This window comes from Panthera tigris, chromosome B1, assembly GCF_018350195.1.
Source record: "Panthera tigris isolate Pti1 chromosome B1, P.tigris_Pti1_mat1.1, whole genome shotgun sequence".
Classification (NCBI taxonomy): Eukaryota; Metazoa; Chordata; class Mammalia; order Carnivora; family Felidae; genus Panthera; species Panthera tigris.
This window is the reverse complement of record NC_056663.1, coordinates 68,945,217-68,970,264: the sequence shown is the minus strand read 5'-3', so window position 1 is coordinate 68,970,264 and position 25,048 is coordinate 68,945,217. Positions and strand designations below refer to the sequence as shown.

Here is a 25,048-nt window from a genome sequence, read left to right as displayed (position 1 = left end):
ATACAAGGGTTTATCCCTGTGCTCTCTATCCTACTGCACTGGTCTATGTGCCTGTCTTTGTAACAGTACCACATTGTTCTGATTACTGTAGCTTTATAATAAGTTTTGAAATTAGGAAGTGTGAAGCCTCCGATTTTGTTCTTCATTTTCAAAGTTGCTTTAGCTATTCAAGGTCCCTTGAGATTTCATGCAAATTTCAGAATGGATTTTTCTATCTCTACAAAATATATTAGGATTTTGATAGAGATTGCACTGAATCTGTGGGTCACTTTGGGGAGTATTGACATCTTCACAACATTAAGTCTTCTAATCCATAAACATAGAATGTCTTTCCATTTACTGGTATCTTTTTAAATTTGTTTCTGCAACACTGTACTTTCAAAGTCAAGTCTTTCACTTCTTTGGTTAAGTTTATTCCTAAGTATTTTATTCTTTCAATGCTATTGTAAATGGAATTATCTTTTGAATTACTTTTTTGGATTGTTCATTGTTAGTGTAAAGAAACACATTCAATTTTTGTGTGATGGTTTTGCATTTGGCAACTTTCCTGAATTTCATTATAAGTTCTAACAGTTGTGTGTGTGTGTGTGTGTGTGTGTGTGTGTGTGAGCGCGCGCGCACGTGTGCCCGAGCATGCAAGCTTTAGAGTTTTCTACATATGGTCTCATATCATCTGCAAACAGAAATAATTTTACTTTTCCCTTTCCATTTTGAATGCCCTATTATTCCCTTGCCTAATTACTCTGACTAGGACTTCCAGTACTATGTTAAATAGAAGAAAAATGGATTATCCTGGTCTGGTTACTGATTTGGGAGGAAAAATTTGCAGACTTTTACCATTAAGCAAGATATTAGCTGTGGGCTTTTCATAGACAGCCTGTATTGTGTTCAGATAATTTCCTTCTAGTCCTAGACTGTTGAGTTCACTTTGTTCCTTTATACAACTCAATTTTCATTTGTCTTTCTTCCTCTCTTTCCTTCTTTCTGCAATCACCACTCCCCAATAGCTCCTCCATTTAACTAATGGTCTAACCTAGAATAAATTTCTAAAAGAATTTGCCCTGAGAAGCCCCTTTAATCAATGATTCTTGTTTCAATGCTTCTTGTTTGTTTTTTGTTTTTTTCAAAAAGGATTATGAAATTTTTTCCATCAGAATTCAGCTGCACTGTCATTCTGGTCTATATCTCTTTGTTCCCAGCTCTAGCCTTTCACTGTTCACTTCATGCCTCACAAATCATTAGAACAAACATCACTCTTTGGAATAAGATTTATTGGAAAAAGTATTCAGGGTAATTCTATTAATTCAATTTTTGACAAAATGAGATTGTGTTTTCATTTAACTAAATGAGAACCTAGGCAAAATGTGAGGTATGTGTGGTTTCTCTCAGGGTACCCTATCACTTCTTTGGTGAGAGCCATTTCTTGACTAGTTCACTTCCCTTCTTATGTTGTCTTAGCTCCTTCTCTACACTAACAAAATCCTAAGAGCCAGGCACTATTCTAAGTGTTTTATCTCCATTAATTTCTGTAAATATTTAATGAGCTCTGTAAGGCAAGTGCTATTACTACACTTTTTTTTTTTTTTTTTGTTACCAAAGTCGAGATACATTTTCTCTCTACTTAAGAAGTTTCTAGAAATGACCTACTGTTGCCTTTTTTAAAAAACAGGAATCTTTCCTATAACCCAATCCAGAAAATTCAAGCAAATCAATTTGATTATCTTGTCAAACTCAAGTCTCTGTAAGTATATACCTATGGGGATAGTTTTATGAGGAAATCATTATTTATATACTGACTAATAAATTCTGTAAGATTTGTAGAATCTTTCAAATCAGAAGCACTTTTCCAGGATGTTAGTTAAGTGCCACCAAACCATGTGAGTGCTCACTATAAACCAACAGGTAGCTATTAGTTTTATCTTACATGTTTATAAACTAAGAATTAGGTAATGATTTTATATTTTGCTGTAATCACCAGGAGTTTATATTGGATCATTTATTTTGATCCTCTGAAGGCATCTCTGCATATCTATTTCTCTATTAGCACTGGTATCTAAGAATTTATTATAGCTACTTTTAGCCAAAGATGCAATATTCTCTTATATAAATCATTATTTACACCACACACAAAAAAATCTTTTATGGTCTAACAATTGCCTCTAAAAGATGTCTCAGTTAATTTAATTTAAATGTCCATCAGTTAGATGGCATCTTACTAGAAAAAAAATCGTTATTTAAAAATTATTAGAAAAATTTCAAAATGTAAAACTCCTCTGCTATTGTAACGTTGTCTAAAAGATGTTTGTTCATTTATTCTACAAATATTTATTGAGTAGTTACTATACATAAAGCATTGTGTTATGATCTACAAGGATCCAAAACTTCAAATAGAAGAGATAGATGTGTATAAATGCTAGAATCAGAAAGGAGTTGGGGAAGTAAGTGTATAGGGCAGGCTGAGGATGAATGTTTGGTTCACAATCAGTGTTGACTGACAGTATCTTATTAACTGTCCATCACAAAAAGTCATTTTATTACACCCTTATAACATATGTTATTTTGATAATTAATTTGGTATTTTTAGCAGCCTAGAAGGAATTGAAATTTCAAATATCCAACAAAGGATGTTTAGACCTCTAATGAATCTCTCTCACATGTAAGCAGATGTTTTCCTTGTTTTTCACCTTGATTTTAATCTTTTATGTTTCCATGTGCACTATGCTAATACATCCATACCCAATGCATCCAATCTATCAAATTTTCTACAAACTAATTTGCCTAAACAATATTATTCTTAAAGTGTTGCTATGGGGTGGGATGATTTTTACTGTTCCATGGTTTGGTAGAATCAAGGTGATTTTTTAAATGTCAGAGAACATGAGTGTGGATGGAACCCACCCATTCCTATAAGCTCTCCTCAGCACTGACACCATCATACATATTGATGTTTGCCTGAGGAGCTAGTAATTTGCACACATGGTATAAGTGCTACCGGATGAAAAAATAAGAATTTACATAAGCAACACAAAATAACTATAAATAAATAATTGCTGTAAATGGAGGACAGTGTGGAGAAATCCTCCTCAGTAAAAATTGCCTCCAATGTTAGGACATGATTGGAGCAAGTGTGTATGGATAAACTGGTAAACTTTGAAAAATCTTTTATTCAAACAGTGTGTATTATAGTACCATTGATTCCATGCTTTGGGAACATGTTCCTTAATTGAATGCAATCTTACAGCAGATATGAGAATGATCTCCATGCCAGGGTAATTAATTCTCAATAATTTACAAAGTGTCATGTCACCACTCTATAATTTCGCTTATGTTTTAAGTCTCACACGGGACATTCTTTTTGTTTTTCCTAACTCCTCACAGAGGATGCTTTTAAAAGTTTCTTTGGTTGCACACAACATAAAACACTCTGACTAAAGTAAGCCAAACATAGTTTATTGGGAGAAAATGGTGTAGCTCACAAAACCCAAGAAACAACACAAGGAATAAACCTGAATTGGGGCAGAAACCATATCAGATCTAAGGGACTCAGGAAGGAAGGGTTAAACAATAGGACAATATAATGTGATTGACATGCTTTTATCTTGTATTGCTATAGCTGTCTATACTATAAAGATTATTTCTATTTTTTTGCCAGAGTACATAGCTTTAGAGCTATGTACTCTAAAGCTCTAATTAGATTTGAACTTCAATTTCTACATTTATTAGAAATTTCACAGCAAATAATTTGCCTCCATTGAATATTCATCTCCTCCTATGGTGATGTTAATACCTGTCCCATGGAGTTGACTGGAGAATTTATTCCTGATACGAAGATGCTGAATACGTGGTGTTGGTGTTGGTGGTAACAGTCATAATTACTGATCGACTTTATCAGTAAGATTAGTCTATTAATGAAAGGATTAACTCAACAAAACTTATTGAACACTCATCTAGGTACCAAAATCTGGTTGAGAGATAAGCATGTTAACACGTAGTTACAGATCACATAACTAGATAGTGGAAAAGCCATGGAAGCATAAAGGAGAAAGCATATGGCTGTCTCTTCCCCGGAGGGCTAGACTGGTTTCAGCAACAATAGGAGCTGTGTAACAATGCACTCACCTGCACTAAACACTAAAAATGCAATAAAAGTTTCCTTTAATTCTCTTGATCACATGCTAACGGCTTGTTTATGTTTCAAGACACGTCTAACACTTGTATATTCATGATGGCCACTTGCTGCTCTGACCCTCAAACTCTTTTACAGTGAAATCAAGTTCACTTAGTATCCTTAATGTTTTACATTCCTGTGAGTCTCATATTAAGATATTTTCTATTGAGAAAATGTAGGAAAGAAATATTAATGTATAATGGCACTGAATTAAATGTAAATTCTTCTTGTACTCTCGCTTTGTTCATCAGATATTTTAAGAAATTCCAATACTGTGGGTATGCACCACATGTTCGCAGCTGTAAACCAAACACTGATGGGATCTCATCTCTCGAGAACCTCTTGGCAAGCATTATTCAGAGAGTATTTGTCTGGGTTGTATCTGCAGTCACATGCTTTGGAAACGTCTTTGTCATTTGTATGAGACCTTATATCAGGTCTGAGAACAGACTGCATGCCATGTCAATCATTTCTCTCTGCTGTGAGTATTTCCTGGTTGAAGAGGAATTACACTTTTGCAATATATGAAAGCACTGCTATTCAAAAATGAGTAAAAAGAGTGGTGGCATTATGAGATTTTAAGTCTTTCTCCTTTTTGCTTATATATTTGTGTTCACATTCATTGCAATGAAAATGAAATTCCTTTAGTGAGAAGAAAAATACGTTTTTAAAACAAGAAAATTCAATTACCTTATACATATTAAAGAAGCTGTCATTCATTGGTTTTCTTCTCTGAAGACATTTTGTTAAAGCAGGTAAAATATTTTACTGTGAATAAAACGGCAACCTTTAATTTTTACATCCAGAGGTGTATTTACCGTTTTGTTTGCATGTCCAGATATAGACATTGACTTAACTGATGGCTGTTTTTCTGGTCTCTGAGCTACTAAAATCTTTTCCATTCATTATTTGAAATATTTAAAAGAATTTTTTTAACATTTATGTTTGAGAGAGAGACAGAGCACTAGTCAGGGAGGAGCAGAGAGAGAGAGGGAGACACAGAATCTGAAGCAGGTTCCAGGCTCTGAGCTGTCAGCACAGAGCTCGATGTGGAGCTCAAACCTATGAACCGTAAGATCATGACCTGAGCCGAAGTCAGATGCTTAACTGACTGAGCCACCCAGGCACCCCCATAATTTGAAATATTTAAATAATAAAATGTTTTTAGGTAGAATTAAATATTTTTAAGTTTTTGAAATGTGATTGCGAGGTATTACGTTAAGTGAGGACTACAAAGAAAAATAAGTAAGACCAGTCCTCAGGCTGTTTATAGTGTGGGTCAAGTGGTCCATATTTTCTCCAGTGAGTATCAATCTATACAATGTTCTACTTTACGCATGCTGTCCATGGCTTACCCCCAGCCTCATTCAAAGTCCAATATCTAATTGTTTTTTTCACTGCAAGCTATCTAAGAAATAGAATTCAGAAATTGTTTACTACGTTGTATCATTAACTACAAAATTTTGAGTATGCTAAATTTCCCTGGTGAAGGCTAGAATATCACAGCAATATTTAAGGATTAGGGCCAGCCTTATGATTTATACAGTGATGTGATTTTTGGAAGGTTTGTATAGAATGCTTATAAAGTCAAAAAAAATCTCACCTACTCTCTGACATGAAATGTTCATTTAAAAAGCAAAATCACCAAGTAGTGCATCACATTGACAACTGATTTGGGGGATGGGAGAGCCTAAAAAGAGACAGAGAAAGATGTAAAAATGGAAGAGAGAATCAGAGAGAACAGGTTTGCTTAGACCAGCTCTGGGTAAATAACTTAAGCCCTCCAAAATTATACTGACTACAGAGCACTTCTTAATTATTCCTTTCTTCTAAATTATAGACCCCGAAATTCATAGTCATTAGTCTATCACAGCAATTCCTGAATTACTTTCTCTAGGATTTTGGATGATATCCCTAGCATGTTAAGCTGGGAGCATTTCACTGGAAGAGGGGATCCAAATAACAACATCCCCATATTGGTCCCTAATCAAACGCTCAACATAATTGCATTTAATTCATTTACTCAACACTTCTAGGTGATGGGACCAGAATGGAAAACAAAATACACAATATCCCTGCTCACACAGACTTGAAAATTAGAAAAAACAAAAACAAACAAACAAAAAAAAACGAAAACAAAAAGAGAAATGATTACATAATTAGCTGTAGATGGTGCTATAAGAGTACGTATTGAAGAGAGCTGATGAAAAGGTCCTTATCCATGAACAAATTGTTAGAATAAAAATTACCTCCCCCAAAGGGCACCTGGGTGGCTCAGTCAGTTAAGCATCTGACTTCGGGCTCAGGTCATGGTCTTGGGGTTCATGGGTTCAAGCCCTACTTGGGTTCTGTGCTGACAGTATGGAGCTTGCTTGGGATTCTCTCTCCCAAAATACATAAATAAACATTAAAAAAAAATTACCTCACCCCAAAATAGAAGTAAATTAGGTATTTTTTGCTAATACTAAAAATATTACTGTTTGTCATTATTTCTATTATACTTACTTATTTCTCTAAATTCGCAACATTTACTGATCCTATAGGTGCTGACTGCCTAATGGGAATATATTTGTTTGTCATTGGAGCCTTCGATCTCAAGTTTCGTGGAGAATACAACAAGCACGCGCAGCTGTGGATGGAGAGCATTCACTGTCAGATTGTAGGATCTTTGGCCATTCTATCCACAGAAGTATCAGTGTTACTTCTAACATTTCTGACACTGGAAAAATATATCTGCATTGTCTATCCGTTTAGATGTTTAAGACCTAAAAAATGCAGAACAATTACAGTTCTGATTCTCATTTGGATGACTGGGTTTATCGTGGCTTTCATTCCATTGACCAATAAGGAATTTTTCAAAAACTACTATGGCACCAATGGCGTGTGCTTCCCTCTTCATTCAGAAGACACAGAAAGTACTGGAGCTCAGATTTACTCCGTGGCAATTTTTCTTGGTAAGAAACTGTGTATTATAAGCCCTTTCATTCAAATATTAGAATAAATCACATTTTCAATCTCATTATTTCTTCTAATGTTTATACATTTTTATTTCAGAACTTCTAGCCAGTTTTTCTCATCAACATTGGGGATGGATTCTGTCAGAATCCCCTAAAGGGATTTTTTTCCCCCTGAATTACCACTTTCTTATATAAATTCCAACATTCTCCTTAATAAAAGACAAAACAGTAAATACTTGTAGTTCATGCATTCACCCTAATAATACTAAACAAAATATATATTTAACTCTTTGCCCTTATAAGATAAATAAACTCAAAGTAGCCACCCACACAAGTCTTTGGCTTGAAAATAGACATACAAGTGTTTTTCTACTGTAAAAAATGTTTCAGGGGTAAGTTAAAAAAAAATGTGTGTATATATATATGTATATATATATATATATATATATATACACATATACTAATTGAATTATTTTAAAAGATTATAAAGATTAATTTAGAAGGCCCAGGATATTCACTGAATCACTATAATCTCATTTTAATATGCCATTTTTGATTTTTTTAATGTTTATTTTTGAGAGAGAGAGTATACGCGGGCCTGTCGGGGTTGGGGCAGAAAGAGAGGGAGACACAGAATCTGAGGCAGGCTCCAGGCTCTGAGCTGTCAGCACAGAGCCTATTGCAGAGCTGAAACACACGAACTGTGAGATCATGACCTGAGCGGAAGTCAGATGCTTAACCGACTAAGCCACCCAGGGGCCCCTAATATGCCATTTTTAAATTAAAATTTCTTCATTCCACATTAGTTCAACAAAACTTCAAATTTTTTTTTTAAAAATCATTATTTTTCTTCATAATTCTTATAAAAAACAAAACACATGTTGTTCACATTCAAACAGCTAAGAGTATGTGTGTTTGTTTTGAAAGAATGATCATCACATTAATAATAATCTTTGTGTTCTAAATAGGTATTAACTTGGCAGCATTTATCATCATAGTTTTTTCTTATGGAAGCATGTTTTATAGCATTCATCAAAGTGCCATAACAGCAACTGAAATACGGAATCAAGTTAAAAAAGAGATGATCCTTGCCAAACGGTTTTTCTTTATTGTATTTACTGATGCATTATGCTGGATACCCATTTTTGTGCTGAAATTTCTTTCATTGCTTCAGGTAGAAATACCAGGTACAATGTTTTTTTTCTTTCTGTAAAGAAATAACAAGTCTCTTTCTGCAGTGTTCCTCCAAGAAAGAAAATTAAGATCCTTAACATCAACTCATTTTAAGAATTATAAGTCAGAGTTATATGTACCTTAGGCTCTGTTCATCAATCAAATGTTTACCAGGAGTAAGCTGTTCAATTATTTCCATAAATGCCCCAAAACTCTATTACCATTGAAGCAAAGAACAACTCAAATAAATAACACTCTATGCTTTGTAATTCTGATAATCCCATGCTTAAGATGACCAAACAGGTGAAAATGATTATCAAATATTTACTTCATTTTTTTTTTGAGAACATAAGACATTTTTCTTCCTAGAATACATAGCAATTTAGAGAGCATGACGCCAGAGTGTGAAAGATGATTGAAGAATGCATTATTGGTATTTAAAAATAATGTACATCACACTCATTAGGATAGCTATTATCAAAAACACAGAAAGTAGCAAAAATTGGTGAGGATTTGGAGAAACTAGAGCATCACTGGTAGGAATGTAAAATAGCACAGCTGCTACAGAAAATAGCATGGTGGTTCCTCAAAAAATTAAACATAGAAATACCATATGACCCAGCAATTCCTCTTCTGGGAGTTAAAGGAATTAAAAGCAGGAACTCAAACAGACATTGGTTCACCTATGTTCATAGCAGCATTATTCACTATAGCCAAAAGGTAGAAATAACCCATGTCCATCAACGTATGAATGGATAAGCAAAATGTATCCTATACACACAAAAGATTATTACTCAGCCTTAAAAAGGGAGGAAATTTGGAAACATGGTACCACATGAATGGACCTTGAAGACATTATACTAAGTGAGATAAGTCAGTCACAAAAACACAAATATTGTATGATTCCACTTATATGATGTAACTAGGATAGTCAAATTCATAGAGACAGACAGTTTGTGAATGTGTTATCAGGTTGGGAGGGAAAGGGCATGAAAAGTTATTGTTTACATAGATGTGTAGTTTCAGTTTGGGAGGATGAAAAAGTTCTAGAGACGGACGGTGGTGATGGTTGTACAACAATATGAATATACTTAATGCCACTGAACTGCACACTTAAAACTGATTAAAATGGTAAATTTTACTTTATGTATATTTTACTACAATAAAAAAGTGTCCAAAATGCTATTAATTGTAATACAGTATATATTCACATTCTTAAAATTTATGAACATACAATTTTAATTTTTTTTACCCCATGGTTAGGGTGATATTATCTTACATTTCATAAGCAACAAAGAAGGAAAATAGCATCAGTAAAATTATAATAGCAAATATGATGAGTTACCTATGTACTACAGTGATTTTTAAGATAAGTTTAGCCAAAGATTTCTTTACTGAAATAAATATCTAGTCAAAAGCCTAAAAATGCATACCTATTTTTAAAACCAAAAAAATAGCAGAAAAGAAATCTTTTAAAGACTGTATATTCTGAGAAATACTATATGTTCTATCCAGCAATTAAAATATTGGGAAAGGCTTGATCTGGATGCTAAACAATATTATTTTTCCTAAAATGGAATCATATCACAATAATATGTAATCACTTGGTAGAAAATGGTTCTACCTAATGGAATACTTTTGTTGATATATTCAAGAAAAGCTACTTAGCAAAGAACCCTGGTTTTTTTGCTCTACCAGCACTCCCTTCAAACACTGACACCCTGGAAAGACGTTCTGGAAACACATTAGATTTGGTATTTAATTATGTGACATCAAAGAGAAAAAATTAAGACTCAAAAGAGGACTGGGGGAAAAACAAGGAAAAGGGGCTTCTATACCTTGTAAACATCCACAAACACTAAAACTATCACATTTTTCTCTTTCAGGTACCATGACCTCTTGGGTAGTGATTTTTATTCTGCCTATCAACAGTGCTTTGAACCCAATTCTGTATACTCTGACCACAAGACCATTCAAGGAAATGATTCATCAGTTTTGGTATAACTACAGAAAAAGAAGATCTATTGACAGCAAAGGAAGTCAGAAAACATATGCTCCGTCTTTCATCTGGGTGGAAATGTGGCCGCTGCAGGAGATGCCACCTGAGTTAATAAAGCCAGCTCTTTTCACAGACCCCTGTGAATTGTCACTAATTTCTCAATCAACTAGACTCAATTCCTATTCATAACGGACTTTGAAACCCATTTCTACACAGAGAATATTATGGGATGCTTCGTGATGGATTTATTAGTATAAAATGAATGCCACAAAATTAATAATTTATAATGGCTGAGATAAAACCATTACAAAGACATGAGGTTATTTGGGAAAAATCAAAGTGACTGATGCCCATATAAAGGGAAATAAATTATACTGATAATGTGTATATATTAGTACATATTTTGCATAGGAAATTAAGAGAAATCTACTTCAGAAAGACTCATTCATTCTTTTACTAGGCATTTATTGAGTACCCACTATGTGTATAGCACTGCAGTAAATTTCTGGAAGTGTAGAACCTGGAAGTATAGAATAATATAGAACCTTTTCAATTTGCAATGTTAAATTATGTTTAGCTACAACAGAATAGATGCAGCTCTTAGATGAAGGTAGAGCTTTATCTGTCATGCACATAGCAAACATAATAATCATGGACACTTTTAAATAAAGGTTTAAGGTTTTGTAATACTCAATGTAATGAAAAATGAGAAATGAGAAAATGTCTGTTTGCAAAATATTTTGTTTTAAAAATTCATCTTACCTCTCAAGTTGCTGTACATTTGAGAGGTAGTACAAGATATCTATTTCTATGAAAAAAGATATTCTGATAAACTCAAAAAAGCATTTTACAGTCAACTAATTTTCAACAAAGATGCCAAGACAATCAAATGAGGAAAGAACTGTCTGTTCAACAATGATGCTGGGACAACTGGATATTCACATGCAAAAGAAGGAAATTGGACCCTTACCTTACACCATATATAAAAATTAACTCAAAATTAATCAACAACCTAAAAATAAGACAAAACTCTTAGAAGAAAACATATGAGTAAATCTTCAAGACCTCGGATTTAGCAATGGTTTCTTAGGTGTGTCAACAAAAGCATAAGCAACAAAGGGGAAAAAATTGATAAATTGGACTTCATCTAAATTAAAAACTTTTGTGTACCAAACAACACTATCAAAAAAGCAAAAAAGACGGGGCACCTAGCTGGCTCAGTCAGTGGAGTGTACCTCTCGATCTCGGGGTTATAAGTTCGAGCCCTACGTTGGGTGTAGATTACTTAAAAATGAAATCTTTTTTAAAAAAGTAAAAAGACAACCTACAGAATGGAAGAAAATATTTGCAAATCATATATCTGAGAAGGTTTTACTATCCAGAATATATAAAGAACTCCTACAACTCAACCACAAGATGAACAAGCCAATTTAAAAGTGGACAAAGAACTTAAAAAGGCATTTCTCCAAACAAGATATACAAATGGCCACTAAGCACTTGAAAAGTTGCTCAACATCACTAATCATTAGAAAAATGAAAATTAAAACCACAATGAGATAACACTTTACACCTACTAAAAAGGCTGTAACTAAAACAACAAAAGACAAAGAAAAAAAGAGAAAACAAATACTGACAAGGATGTGGAGATTGAAACCCTTCTGCATTGCTGGTTGAAATGTAAAATGATGCAGCTGTTATCATAGACAGTAGTGTGGTAGTTCTTCAAAAGCTTATCATAGGATTAACATATGATCCAGCAATTTCACTCCCAGGTGTAAACCCAAAAGAATAGAAAACAGGATTCAGACACTTGTATACAAATGCTCACTGCATTATTCACAGTAGCCAAAAGATGGAAACAACTCAAGTGCCCATCAACTAATAAACGGAAAAACAAAATGTGGTATATACATACAATGGAATATCATTCAGCCATTTATAAGAAATAATGAAGTTCTGACACATGCTACAATGTGATGAGTATCAAATAACCCAGACACAAAAGGACAAATATCATATGATTCCACTTACATGAAATATCTAGGATAAGCAAATTCATAGAGATAGAAAATAGATTAGAGGTCACTGGGGGTGAGAGGGTCAGAAGGATGCTGCCTAAGAAGTACAGAGTATTTTCCTGGACAAAAAAAGTTATAAAATTGATTGTGGTGATGGATAAACAACTCTGTGAAAATGCTAAAAGCCACTGAATTGTAGATGTTAGACGGGTGAATTTTATGGTTTGTGAATTAGATCTCAATAAAGCAGTTAAAGGGAAAAAGAAGAGCTAGAATGCAATGATTCAGGAACTTAAGGAAGGAAAGGTCTGCATGCACATGTTTTACTTCAAAGACAAAGTAGCTGTCATCAAGAGATGGATTTACCTTCCTTTTGCATGGCCAGTCAGTTCATAAGATACTAACTTTTTGGCTACTTATTCTTCTGGTCTCTAACTGAGCTATTGGAATTTTTTTGGTTTAGTAATTTGAAACCTTTAAATAGGAACAAAATGTCTTCAGGTAGTTTTAAATACACTAAAAATGTTTAACACATGAAATTACTGGAATCAGAAATGTATTTATTGAATATATAATTGTATAGATTTCTTTGGAAAGTAAGTTACCTGAAACTTACATCTATTAAAAACATGGATTACTTTGAGTCCTTTTTGTTCTTACTTGGAATAATGACAATAAATTTTCTACATGAGGAATATGGTTACACTTCCAACAAAAAATCAGGAAATAATAGAAAGCTATAGTTCTTATAATATTCAATTCTCTAGCTACTGAAACTATATAATTTTTAAAGCTCACAAAAACAAAAATATTTAAATTCTCATAAGTTTATTTTGGGAGTATTTGTTATTCTTAAATCTTATTGCTAATAAATATTACAATAGAAAAGTGGTTGAGTTGGTTGAGGATCTGACTCCGGCTCAGGTCATGATCTCACAGTCTGTGAGTTCAAGCCCCATGTCAGGCTCTGTGCTGACAGCTCAGAGCCTGAAGCCAGCTTTGGATTCTGTATCTCCCTCTCTCTCTCTGCCCCTCCCCCACACTTGCGCGCGCGCGCGGGCGCGCTCTCTCTCTCTCTCTCTGTCAAAAATAAACATTAAAAAATTAGAAGAAAAATATTTTTCTTAAAAATAATTTCTAAAAAAAAAGCAATAATCATGAAGACAAGATAGATAAAATGTAATACTACAAAATCATGATCGTAACCTGTGTTTAAGGGTCTTAGAAATGCATGAATTTACAAAATAATCTGAAACAACTTTTTAGCATTAAAATATTTTCCAATAATTTTCTAGAAGCCATTTAGTTTCCTGTTTATTCAGTCTACTCACTCTTCCATTCTTCCACCTCTCCAAATAGGGTAACTTCTATTTAACTTATTCTGGTAAGTAATTACTGGCATACCACATAACTAGTTCCTACTAACTTCGAAGGAAGGTGCAATAGAAGCACTAAGTTAACTCAGATACAAGTTATGGTTTTCTCTCTTGCGAAAATAACTTTGGTCCAAAACTCATGGCCTATGCTTCTAGGTCAAATGAATGCCTCTAAGTTAAAACAAAGTATTTTAAAATTTAAAAATAAATACCAGGAAGACTTCAACCTTTTTTTTTTTTTTTTTTTTTTTTTTTTTTTTACTATTTTCAGTTTAAGGGTTCCTAATGCATTTGGCTACTACCTAATCCCTCACAAAGCAATTACTGCCTGTTAGCAACTTAGATATTGATAAAATTGAAGGAAAACAACAAATGGGAAAGGGATATATGCAGCCAGAATACTCAAGTCCATGCATTTTACTGCTTACCTAAGTAATAAGTAAATTGATACTTGAATGCGATGGAGTGAACCACTCTAAGAGACTTCAAAAATACATTGAATTTTTAGTAATGTATTTCTTTTTTTTTTCTTTTTAAGTTTATTTCCTGAGACAAAGAGAGAGAGAATGAGTGGTGGAGGGACAGAGACAGAGGGAGAGGATCCCAAGCAGGCTCTGTGCTGTCAGTGTGAAGCCTGACGTGGGGCTTGAACCCATAAACCATTATTAGATCATGACCTGAGCTGAAATCAAGAGTTGGATGTTTAATCATCTGAGCCACCCAGGCACCCCAATGTACTCCTCTTTTAAATAAAAATCTTTCACTAGAAGCCTCATTTACTGTTTTAAATCCTTTTCTTATCTTTTCTTAAGACTTTTTAAAACAAAAGATTTTTTTAATGTTTTTTTTATTTTTTTAATGTTTTTATTTATTTTAATGTTTATTTTTAAGAGAGAGAAAGAGCGTGAGCAGGGTAGGGGCTGAGAGAGACCGAGACAGAATCCAAAGTGGGCTCCAGGCTTTGAGCTATCAGCACAGAGCCTGACGTGGGGCTTGAACCCACAGACCATGAGATCATGACTTGAGCTGAATCCGGATGCTTACCCAGCTGAGCCACCCAGGCGCCCCTTATCTATTTCTATGGTTTCAATTACTTTATATATACTGATGATTCCCACATTTTTGCCTTTAGCCTATTCTCTCTCCTAAATTAGTCACTTATGCATACAACTGCCCACTAAACATTGAGTATCTCTCTGGCTCTTTCATGTACATTATTATGTGATGGGGATTTAGAGTGGTGGGGGTCCAGAGCTGATGGCCATGAAAGAATTCTTGAGATGTCTTTGATGCAAAAAGGTGATTTTATTAAAGCACTGGGATAGGACTCCCGGGCAGAAAAAGATGCACTGGGGTTGTGAAGAGTGACTGATTATATGCTATGTAGTTTAGAGAGGTAAAGGCAAAAAGGGAGGCTTTCAAAAGGACTTTCATATGCTAAAGATACCAGAGGCCTTGCTATTGTCAAGCTTAGGTTGTTTTCCCTCTGGTAAGACATTAAGATAGTAGAGAGTTCCTGGAGAAATGTTACACATACTCTGTATTTACCTCAAGAATTTGTCAATGGGCTGCAGGTTATAAAGAAATTTAACTATACATATCATTTCCTTCTTGTCTTTGTTCCCCACATCACTATGGAGGGGAGGGTGATGTTAGAGCTCCAGGAAACTGAGTCTATAGGTTTTTGGAGATTAAGCTATTTATAAGATTGCCTTTTTCCTATAATTTATGAAGACTTTTTTTAAATATAATTGTCAAGTTAGCTAACAAATGGTATATACAGTGTACTCTTGGCTTTGGGAGTAGATTCCCATGATTCATTACTTACATACAACACCCAGTGCTCATCCCAATAAGTGTCCTCCTCAATGCCCATCACCCATTTTTCCCTCCCCACCGTCCCTCCATCAACCCTGCTTGTTCTCTGTATTTAAGTCTTTTATGGTTTGCCTCCCTCTCTGTTTGAAATTATTTTTTTTCCCTTTCCCTTCCCCAATAGTCTTCTGTTAAGTTTCTCAAATTCCACATGAGTGAAAACGTATCATTCTCTGACTTATTTCACTTAGCGTAATCCCCTCCAGTTCCATCCATGTTGTCGCAAATGGCAAGATTTCATTCTTTTTCATTGTCAAGTAGTATTCCATTATATATCTATATAATGTATATATTATATGTATACACATGTATACCATATATATTTGTATATATACACATATATGTATGTATGTGTGTGTATATATATGTGTGTATATATATATATACATATATATATAAATAAAACATCTTTATCCATTCATCAGTTGATGGACATTTGAGCTTTTTCCATAATTTGGCTATTGTTGATAGCACTGCTATAAACATTGGGGTACACATGCCCCTATGAATCAGCACTCCTGTATCCTTTGGATAAATTCCTAATAGTGCTATTGCTAGGTTGTAGGGTAATTCTATTTTTATAAACTAATGGAAACTCATATCCTGCAGGACTATGATCTCCATCAGTTAACCATTTGTTTCCCCCTTTCCTTTGTTCTTGGGCAGCCAAGAGTGCCTTAGGAATGTCACACATATCCCACCAGGTGAGTAGGAGGGGTTGGGGCAGGGGATTATTATTCTTAGCTTGAGGTTTGCCCTCAGCTTGCCTTATGCTCCTTAATCATTATGGGCTCTGTCTTAGTAAGACTCTGTACTGACACCTTATCTTATCAACAGCTTAATCTCCAAAAACCTATAGAGTCCTTTGAGACCCTGTCTTAGTGAATGGTACCAAAAGCCCAACCTAGAAATCCTAGAATCAGTCTTTGGCTCTTCCTTCTCCTTTATCCATCATATCAAATCACCTAGCCCTACCTTTATTCTACCTAAAAAACAACTCTTAAATCTATCCATTTAGCTTTATCCCAATTTCCAGTTTGTGTGGACATCATGTATTATTGCCGTATTTGCAATAACCTTCTAACAAGTTTCTATACCTCCAGTTGTAATTTGTTCAAGTGATTTTTATCCATATTTAGAGCTCTCAAAAAATTAATCTATGGGCTCTTGGGTGGCTCAGTCAGGTAAGTGCTGACTCTTGATTTCAACTCAGGTCATGCTTTCATGGTTTGTGGGTTCGGGCCCCGCATCGGGCTGTGTGCTGACAGTGCAGGGCCTGCTTGGGTTTCTGTCTCCCTCTCTCTCTCAAAAACAAACTTTTTGTTTGTTTTTATTTATTTATTTTGAGAGAGACCACACAAGCGAGGGAGGGGCAGAGAGAGAGAGAGAGAGAGAGAGAGAGAGAGAGAGAGAATACTAATTTTGGTGTAAGAGACCCACAGGCAAATTTCATCTCAGCTTACTTCCTATTCTGTCTCTATAGACAGAAATAACATCACTTTCCTCAAAAGTTAATATTAAATAATGCTTATAAAGCTCCTAGCATAGTGCCTAACTCAGAATTTTTGAAACACATTATTTGTAATACTAAAAATTTCATTACAGTGACTTTTACCCTCGAGGCCTTTTTTTTTTTTTTTTTTAAGAGAGAGAGCACAAATGGCAGAGGGGGCAAAGGGGGGGAGAGGGGGAGGGAGAGAGAGAGAGAGAGAGAGAGAGAGAGAGAGAGAATCCCAAGCAGGCTCTGTGCTGAGCAGGATCATGGGATCATGACCCAAGCTGAAATCAAGAGTCAGATACTCCAGCGACTGACTGAGCCACCGAGGCACCCCAGCCTCTTGAGGCTTTTAATTACATCAAAATACTGAGTTTTTCTCTAAGGTGTATATAGAACTGGTAATGAGCTACTTAGTTAAGAAAACAATTTCTTAAGTCTTTAAGTAAATGTTTATGTTTTGAGCTCTTCCCCAACCCCTGCCATGAAGCAGAGCAAAAAGAAATACAAAAAGGGATGCTTTTTTAAAAAGCCACTGTCAAAAATAAGATGAACTTCTCTGTGGGCCACACATGACAACAAAAACTGTCAACAGAGCTGAGCTGTGGGGATACCAGACTCCTGACACTAGCAGCTATGAGTTTTAGTGATGAGGAATGAACTGAAAGTGTCCACAGAAGCCTCACCTCCTGAAATCAGGGGTTAACCTAAGCTGACTGCAATTCAACAAAATTATAAGTCAACTAAGATGGTTCTTCTTTTCTAACATAAAAACATGCATGGTGGGGAGAGGAAGTCACATACACAAAAATCAAAGTAGTACAGATCATACTTATGATACAGCTGTAACAGAAAAAGTTATAGGGGACTTAGCATAGGGCTAAGCAAATAAATCAGAATACAATATGGAGCTCAGAACCAAACACTTACATGGTAATTGAATGACAGATGTAGCATTTGAAATACTGATACTTGAAGGAACAGCAACAGACATACAAAAATAAACAAGATCCCCAAATCGCACCATAAGCAAAAGTTAATCAGACGAATAAACACCTCAACATTAAAAACAAAAATTTAACTTTTGGAAAGACATAAAGGAGAGTATCTTTATGACATTTCCTATACAAGCCCCAGAAAGCACTATTATGAAAAACTGGTAAGATTCCATTAAAATTAAAAGCCTTTATTTAAGAAAACTCCACACTCAAATACAAAGATAAACCACAAGCTACAATAGATAGTTGAAACACAGAGAACAGGTCATTAGTTAGTATTCAATATATGGAACACCTACAAATTGATAAGGAAAAGACAAAACCTAATAGAAAAATGGACAAAGGTATGGCCTCAGAAATCACACACTGCATTTCTTCAATCTCCTAGTAGTTATTAAAGTCAGCACTATTCAACATGTGAGACTATACAAGGGCATGAATACCAGGAGGCTGACCATTGTGGCCATCTGGAGACTAGCTACCACATACACAAAAAAGTATTTTGTAGTGCTTTGAAAACATACACATGTATTAAAAATATAAAAACACAAACTAGAATATACACCACCTCCAGGACAATGGTTACCTCTGGGGAGAGAAGGGGTGGGATCAAAGAGGTAGCAAAAGTTTCAAATGTATCTGACATTTACAAACATAGATCTGAAGAAAGTATAGCCAAATGCTAACATTTATTTATTTATTTTTTAAATGTTTATTGATTCTTGAGAGAGAAAGCAAAAGCGGGGCAGGGGCAGAGAGAGAGAGGGACAGAAGAGCCAAAGATCTGTGCTGTCCACATGGAGCCCGATGCGGGGCTCAAATCCACGAACTGTGAGATCAAGACATGAGCTGAAGTCTGGATGCTTAACAGACTGAGCCACCCAGCTGCCCCAAATGCTAATATTTATTAAATCTGTATGGTAGGGATATATTCTTTAATCATTCACTTTTCCTGTTATGTTCGAAATATTTCAATAAAAAGTTTTAAAATAATGAACCCAAAGAAATGGAAATAAAATTTGCTGTGAACAAGTTTATTTTTATACATTTTAAAAATTGCAATTTTCGTGACATGTAAGAAAAATATTTTTCTAATATGAAAATAAGTATCTCTTTGGTATAGAAGCACACCATATGTGTTATCTTTAACTAAAAAGAAAAAATTTAAAAAAAAAGGGGACCAAGAACTATGACCTAATATACTCAATGAAACTATTCTTTGCCCATCCGTTTGTCCCCTTTCATAACCCCACTGTGGGTCTTTAGAATACATATCTGTACACAACTCCATATCTACAAAGAACTAAGATGCATTATCAAAGATGTCTAGAAATTACGGAAAATTAGTTGGCTTAATTGTCGACACAAACCACCAAACAGAGAGAATATAAGATATGGAACAAGTAAAGTAGAACATTGTCAATACAGTCAAATTATATGCAAGCAATCATATCATTTAAATTTGTTGGCTTAAAAACACAGTAATTTCTTTAGAATTATATTTAGAATTTAAATTATTACGTGCAAAGCTCAGAAAGTAATAGTACAGAGCCATAATTTTGACAAGGCACTTTAAAGAGAACAACCAAACATACAACATCAAAAAGAGTTCACCTGAGAAATAAACAAGGAAAAAATATAAACATTCTTTCTAGACAGGCTTTCATTTTCTGAAATAAAAGCTTTTTAGAAAGCATCATAAAGGATAAAAAAATATTTATCATATATTTTAAAAAGTTGTCCTCAAAGTTCAAATTCTCGTCAAAAAAAAAAAAAAAGAGAGAGATTGTATTCCTTCAAGTCAGTGAGGTTCTGAGTCAAATACTTTTTTAGAAAAACAATTACAATTTTCATGGTAAAAACAGGAACAAAAAAAAAAAACAGCTTTTAACTGTACTGTCAACTCTTTTATTCAACAAACATTTACTGATTGCTGTGTGACACAGTTGTTCTAGGTGCTGGAGATAAACAAGACACAATCATTAGTTCCAGGGACCTTGGCCTAGTGGCACTGGGCCAACATTGGTAGCCTTAAAGTTACCTCCCTAGGTCTGTAAAATAAAGCTCAACTTCAAACTCTGGCATTCTTGGCATCTTCTTGCAAATCAAATAGAATAATGATTTAACTATTTATTTCTGCCATTAAAACTATAGATAACAATATCTACTGATGAAATTAACTTCCATAAAAGATTCTATGAAGGTTTAGAGGACAGAAAGTATTTAAAGATAAATATTGCCAACATCAAATATAACATCAGTATTCTGCTTTCACAAAAGTGAAGGAAACCAAAAAAATTTCATTCTGAATACACAGAACTACTGGAGACTACCTTATACTTATGGTACACGTGCAAATATCATCAATGAGGAAGTATGAATTATGACACAGCCAAATCAGTTGTCAGGCTTCAAAGAATCATAACCTTCTTTCAAGAGGTCCCTCCATGTTTTAAGGAAACGTGCATTTTCTGTACATTTGAAGGCAAGCTCTTCCACTTGAGCTGATACTGCAGATGTGGCTTCAAGAAGTTTGGTTAATGAAAATGCTGCCTGAAATTTAAAAAAAAAAAAAAAAAGGAAGAAAGAAAGAAAAGAAAAAAGAAACATCAGAAGTTTATTTTTAAGATTTTCATCTCATTTTATAAACAGTCTAAAAATAGCTTAAAACCTTGACTCCATTGCCTAAGTTATTTTCCTTAAAAGTAACAAAAAAATCTTCAAACGAAAATACCAGCTCTTTCAGGGAACCCAAGAAATTCTTTCATATGAAGTAAGCTTTGAGGAAATATGTCTGCTGGAAAGGCATCCATTATGCACCAAACATAACAAATCAGTATTTTTTTTTTAACTGAAAATACACTAGGGGTGCCTAGCTGTCTCAGTCCATAGAACATGAAACTCTTCATCTGGGGGTTGAGTTCAAGTCCCACTTTGGGTGTAGAGATTACTTAAAAAAAAAATCTTTAAAAGGAAAAAAAAAAAGAAAGTAAAAAAAAAAAATACACTAGAATCTCATTTAACTCAACAAGAGGACTTGGATCCCTTGACACTAAGGACCAGAAGTATCTGAAGAAGGACTTACAGACTTACTTCATCATAAACAACTCACTAAAAAATAAAAAACTCACTGATATTTAGTAACAAGGGCAGTGCTCCACTAATTTTACCTATGAACGCTATTTAAACCATGAAAATATATAGAACAAAGAACAGATACTCTGAGCTGACATATATGAACAAAATCAAAATGAACAAAATCAAGCATACAGAAATGTTTTCTTCACCTATAATATAGAATAACACTGTTTCTACACTAACACATCAGCAGTCCAGTCTACATATTCTCTTGAAACCAGTCTTGTTTCAGCAAAAACAGTTTTGTTCACCATTTTAGTCATCTTTAAACAAGCAAACAAATACTTAAGATAATCGAGTTCATTATCCAGTTTCCAGTCTGCACAACAGGGTCTATTCCACAAAGTTCTCCCAGGAGGATCACACCCTACATACCTCATTCACTTGACCCATCCAAGAGTCTTTTTATACTGAAACTCCGGTGATGGGTGAGTAGGTGGGTGTGCGCGCCACTGGGAATTCGCAATTCAACAGAAACCATACTATGCATTCTAGCAATCATAGGGAGGGGTTTTTGACCTAACCTTTAATGAAACCCAATCTAGACTACAAGCGCAGTTAAGTAATCCCTCCAAACTGGGTCCAGCGCACAGCAAGCCTAAAACAGACAATAATAGCATTGCCAGCTGGCTCTGGCAGGTGGCCAACTAGAGCAGCGGGATCTTAAGTCCCAAGGAAAGAAATCACAGCCTGATTCTAAGCACCAGCAGGCAACAAGAGCACAGACACCGCCTGCACAAGTCGGCGCAGTAGAGCAGAACGGTTTCAGGTTACAGAGGGTGATTGAAACCAGAAGGCGAGACTAAAAGAAAATAGGGGTGGGGCGGTGGAGGGATAACCCCTTATTCCTCAACACTAAATCTAAAGGCGGAATCCTCATTGATGGGGGACAAAGGGCCTTGGGTCGCCAGTTTACTCAACCCATCCCCCAGCCCATACTCTGAAAGGGCAGAAGCGCGAGACGCGCCGGACTGGGTGCGCGGACTCCTGGTCCTTTTCTCCCTTGCACCGCCACGGTCTGTCTTCCAAAAAGGGCTGAGTGGGGACCTGTCTACCAACACTCACGTCTCCGATCTGCAGCTCCACTTCCTCCAGGGGGTCCACTGTTCGGCTGCTGCTTCTGCTTGGAACTGGCCAGCCCAAACTCACTGGGACGCCGGGGGAAGATGTTGACGAGGCGTCTGAAGACGAGGGAGACGAAGGAGGTGGCGGGGGCGGCGAAGAAATCCGCACGTCCTCAGGGTTTGCCATTGAGCGAGGCTGGGACTGCAGAATCCGACCTTAGCAGCCGAACCGACACCAACAGTCTTTCAAACTGCTCGCGCCCAACGCCCAGAAGCCCCGCCTCCTCCCGGCCGCAATCCCGCCCAGTATACTAGTGGGTCTCTAGCCAAATCCGCGGATACCAGTCATTTTTTCGGGACAGCCAATCAAATGTCAGTTAATTCACCTTGGGTAGCTCAACGCTCTTGCGCAAACTTCCAGTCAGGCTCAGAAGACGTTTGAGCAGAGGACTACAACTCCCAGAATGCCGTATGCATCGCGCCGCCTCCCACTGCTTTTGATGCGAGCGCGTTACACTACCGGATCTGTGGGTCTCCCTCACAAGCCCCCGGAGGCCTCACCACGCCTTGGTGAGACGCAAAACTCAGAACCAATCCTCAGCCTAAAGCCGGGGGCGGGCTGGGACTTAGAGCCTCTTTCCTTTTCCTCTTTCGGAACGTGACCCGGAAGTCTCTGCTGGCCATCGCGTCCATGCGTGGCGCCGGCGCAGAGCGAGAAAGAGGCGGGAACACGGTGAAGCCACAGTGTTGGGCCGAACTCTAGGCAAACTTCAGCGGAGGTGTTGGTCCTTCTTGGCAGGTGATGGCGCCCCCCGCGGCCTAGAGGTCCAGCGCCCGCGGCGAGCCACAGACAGCCCTTCCGTTGTGTCCCACCGACAGTCCTGGGAACAGTGAATATGTTGGTGCCGCTAGCCAAGCTGTCCTGCCCGGGTGAGAGAGAACTCCGGGCGGGGATAAATGGAGGAAGGTCGAGGAGTCGGGGCGAAAAGGACAGGGCCACACCTGCGGGGGGGGGGGGGGGGGGGGGGGTGCGGCTGGACACCTACCTCTCTCCTCCGGCTCTCCTGGCGTTCACTGGTTAAACTAGGACGAAGGCCACGCTGTCTGCGCCTGGTAATGGACCCTAAATTCCTCCCCATTGAGTTGCCCCAATTGGAGAATTAACAACTAGGTTAAAGGTCGTGGGCTGAGGAACCTTGTCAACATGACTCTCCGGTGGACTCCTGAACCGAATATTCCCAAATCCTGGTCCTAAAACTCTTATCCCATAGCTCAGGTGTTATATGTTGCATTGTTTTAAATGGATAAAATAATATTTGCACAGTTTTTCTTCTTGGTCGTGTACTGACTTTCGTCTTTGCACCCATCCTAGTCCATTCTTAAGAATTTGAAGTCCGATCTGTCACATGATTAACATCCATGTGCTGCCCCAAGTCACCAGATTACATCTGGAGCCAGAAATTTTTCTACATTGTCTAAAATTAACCTTAGAGGCTTACCGTGTTATGGATGCTCCTAGAACCATCATGATTTGTGAAAATACCTCATTACCTTCCCTTTCTCTTAAGTAAAAATAATAATAATAATAATAATGCAGTTGAATGGTCTTTGGTTGGTTTTACCTAAAAACAAAAAAAGTTTAAAAATTCAAAAAACTTCACTGCAGAATCTTGAATTTTCTCACAGTTGTCTTAATTTTTTTATCTTTTATTTAATTTTTGGTTATGGAATAAACAAGTATACATACTGCAGATTCACGGATGTTCTTATTATGTACATTTTATGAAAGTAGAATTTTATCAAATTTGGCTACCATATGTTAAATTAGAATTTTGTTTAAAGTTCCTGTTACTCATACATGTATTACTACACCTAATGTGTAGATATGCTTTATGTTTTGTGGAATATCAAAGTAGTCAGATGCTATCTACCCTACTGCCTAATTTAGCTGAAACCATTCTTGGGCCAAGCCTTAACCAAATTCCACCACAATCAGCATTTCCATTTTCCATGGATACTTAAATCATTGCCATTTTCATAGCTCAGTGTTAGCACTACTGGCAACAAAGAGATGGACACAAATGTGTTGGCAGTGATGTTATGAGTTCAATGGACTTTTTGACCTTCTCTACCAAAATTCAGCCAAGTTGCCTAATGGTTCAGATGTTTAAAGTGGAGTACCAGATTTGTTTTCAGAAAAAGAGTAAAGGTCATGACTTTTTAATTTTTGTCCCCTGGGGAAAATCAAACTACCCAATTCCAAATATTCTCAAGAAAACCACTGGCTATGTAAGCAATAGAATTAGTTTTGTCTGATACCAGGTCATCAGTTTGCAGCAGCAAATGGTAACTTCTATACACTAAACTACAATTCATCACAAAACAAAGATTTTTAATATCTTTTACTAATACAAATAATTATTTCATAAATATTCTTTTGAATAATGATAATGCTCTATTTGAACTGAACTCTAGAACTGAATTCTCCTGTAATATCTTTATTTATGTATTTTAGATACATTTTTTTTCAAGATTTAGGATATGTGAAAAGTTATCTAATAATTAAAACATTATTCCCAATATTAAAATTTTTAGTATGCCTCTGTAAGTAGAGAAAATTAGTTTCCTTGCCACTCTTTTTAAGATTATCAAAAACATTTTTTTAATATTTATTTTTGAGAGAGAGAGAGCACGTGCACAAGTGGAAGAAGGGCAGAGAGAGAGAGGGAGACACAGAATCTGAAATAGACTTCAGGCTCCAAGCTGTCAGAACAGAGCCCATCTCGG

General features: G+C 36.0%; 3 protein-coding genes across 8 annotated transcripts in view; 2 read left to right on the top strand and 1 right to left on the bottom strand.

Annotated features, from left to right (window-relative positions):
* The window catches only part of RXFP1 (relaxin family peptide receptor 1), a 133,965-nt gene extending 123,077 nt beyond the window's left edge, over window positions 1-10,888 (top strand). For all 3 annotated transcript variants that reach the window (XM_042983692.1, XM_042983690.1, XM_042983691.1), the window contains 6 exons: window positions 1,670-1,741; window positions 2,585-2,656; window positions 4,420-4,649; window positions 6,712-7,122; window positions 8,094-8,312; window positions 10,185-10,888. In XM_042983692.1, the coding sequence (XP_042839626.1) occupies window positions 1,670-1,741; window positions 2,585-2,656; window positions 4,420-4,649; window positions 6,712-7,122; window positions 8,094-8,312; window positions 10,185-10,486 (1,306 nt within the window). In that variant the 3' untranslated portion in view covers window positions 10,487-10,888. The remainder of the gene's footprint in view (window positions 1-1,669; window positions 1,742-2,584; window positions 2,657-4,419; window positions 4,650-6,711; window positions 7,123-8,093; window positions 8,313-10,184) is intronic.
* The window catches only part of CB1H4orf46 (chromosome B1 C4orf46 homolog), an 85,738-nt gene extending 63,241 nt beyond the window's left edge, over window positions 1-22,497 (bottom strand). For 2 of the 3 annotated variants that reach the window (XR_006216710.1, XM_042983694.1), the window contains exons 1-2: window positions 22,263-22,497; window positions 20,486-20,612 (exon numbers count right to left, since the gene is read on the bottom strand). Coding sequence is in view for 2 of the 3 variants with exons in the window: in XM_042983694.1 (XP_042839628.1) it covers window positions 20,486-20,612; window positions 22,263-22,448 (313 nt within the window). In the remaining variant the exon portion in view is untranslated. Of the gene's footprint in view, window positions 1-19,802; window positions 20,613-22,262 lie in introns of those variants that run through there. The other variant, XM_007084216.3, reaches the window with a different exon arrangement.
* Window positions 22,498-22,750: 253 nt separating this feature from the next.
* Window positions 22,751-25,048, top strand: part of ETFDH (electron transfer flavoprotein dehydrogenase) — a 33,507-nt gene continuing 31,209 nt past the window's right edge. The window contains exons 1-2 of one of the 2 annotated variants that reach the window (XM_042983693.1): window positions 22,751-22,831; window positions 23,061-23,191. In XM_042983693.1, coding sequence (XP_042839627.1) covers window positions 23,158-23,191 — 34 coding nt within the window. In that variant the 5' untranslated portion in view covers window positions 22,751-22,831; window positions 23,061-23,157. Of the gene's footprint in view, window positions 22,832-22,933; window positions 23,192-25,048 lie in introns of those variants that run through there. The other variant, XM_007084215.3, reaches the window with a different exon arrangement.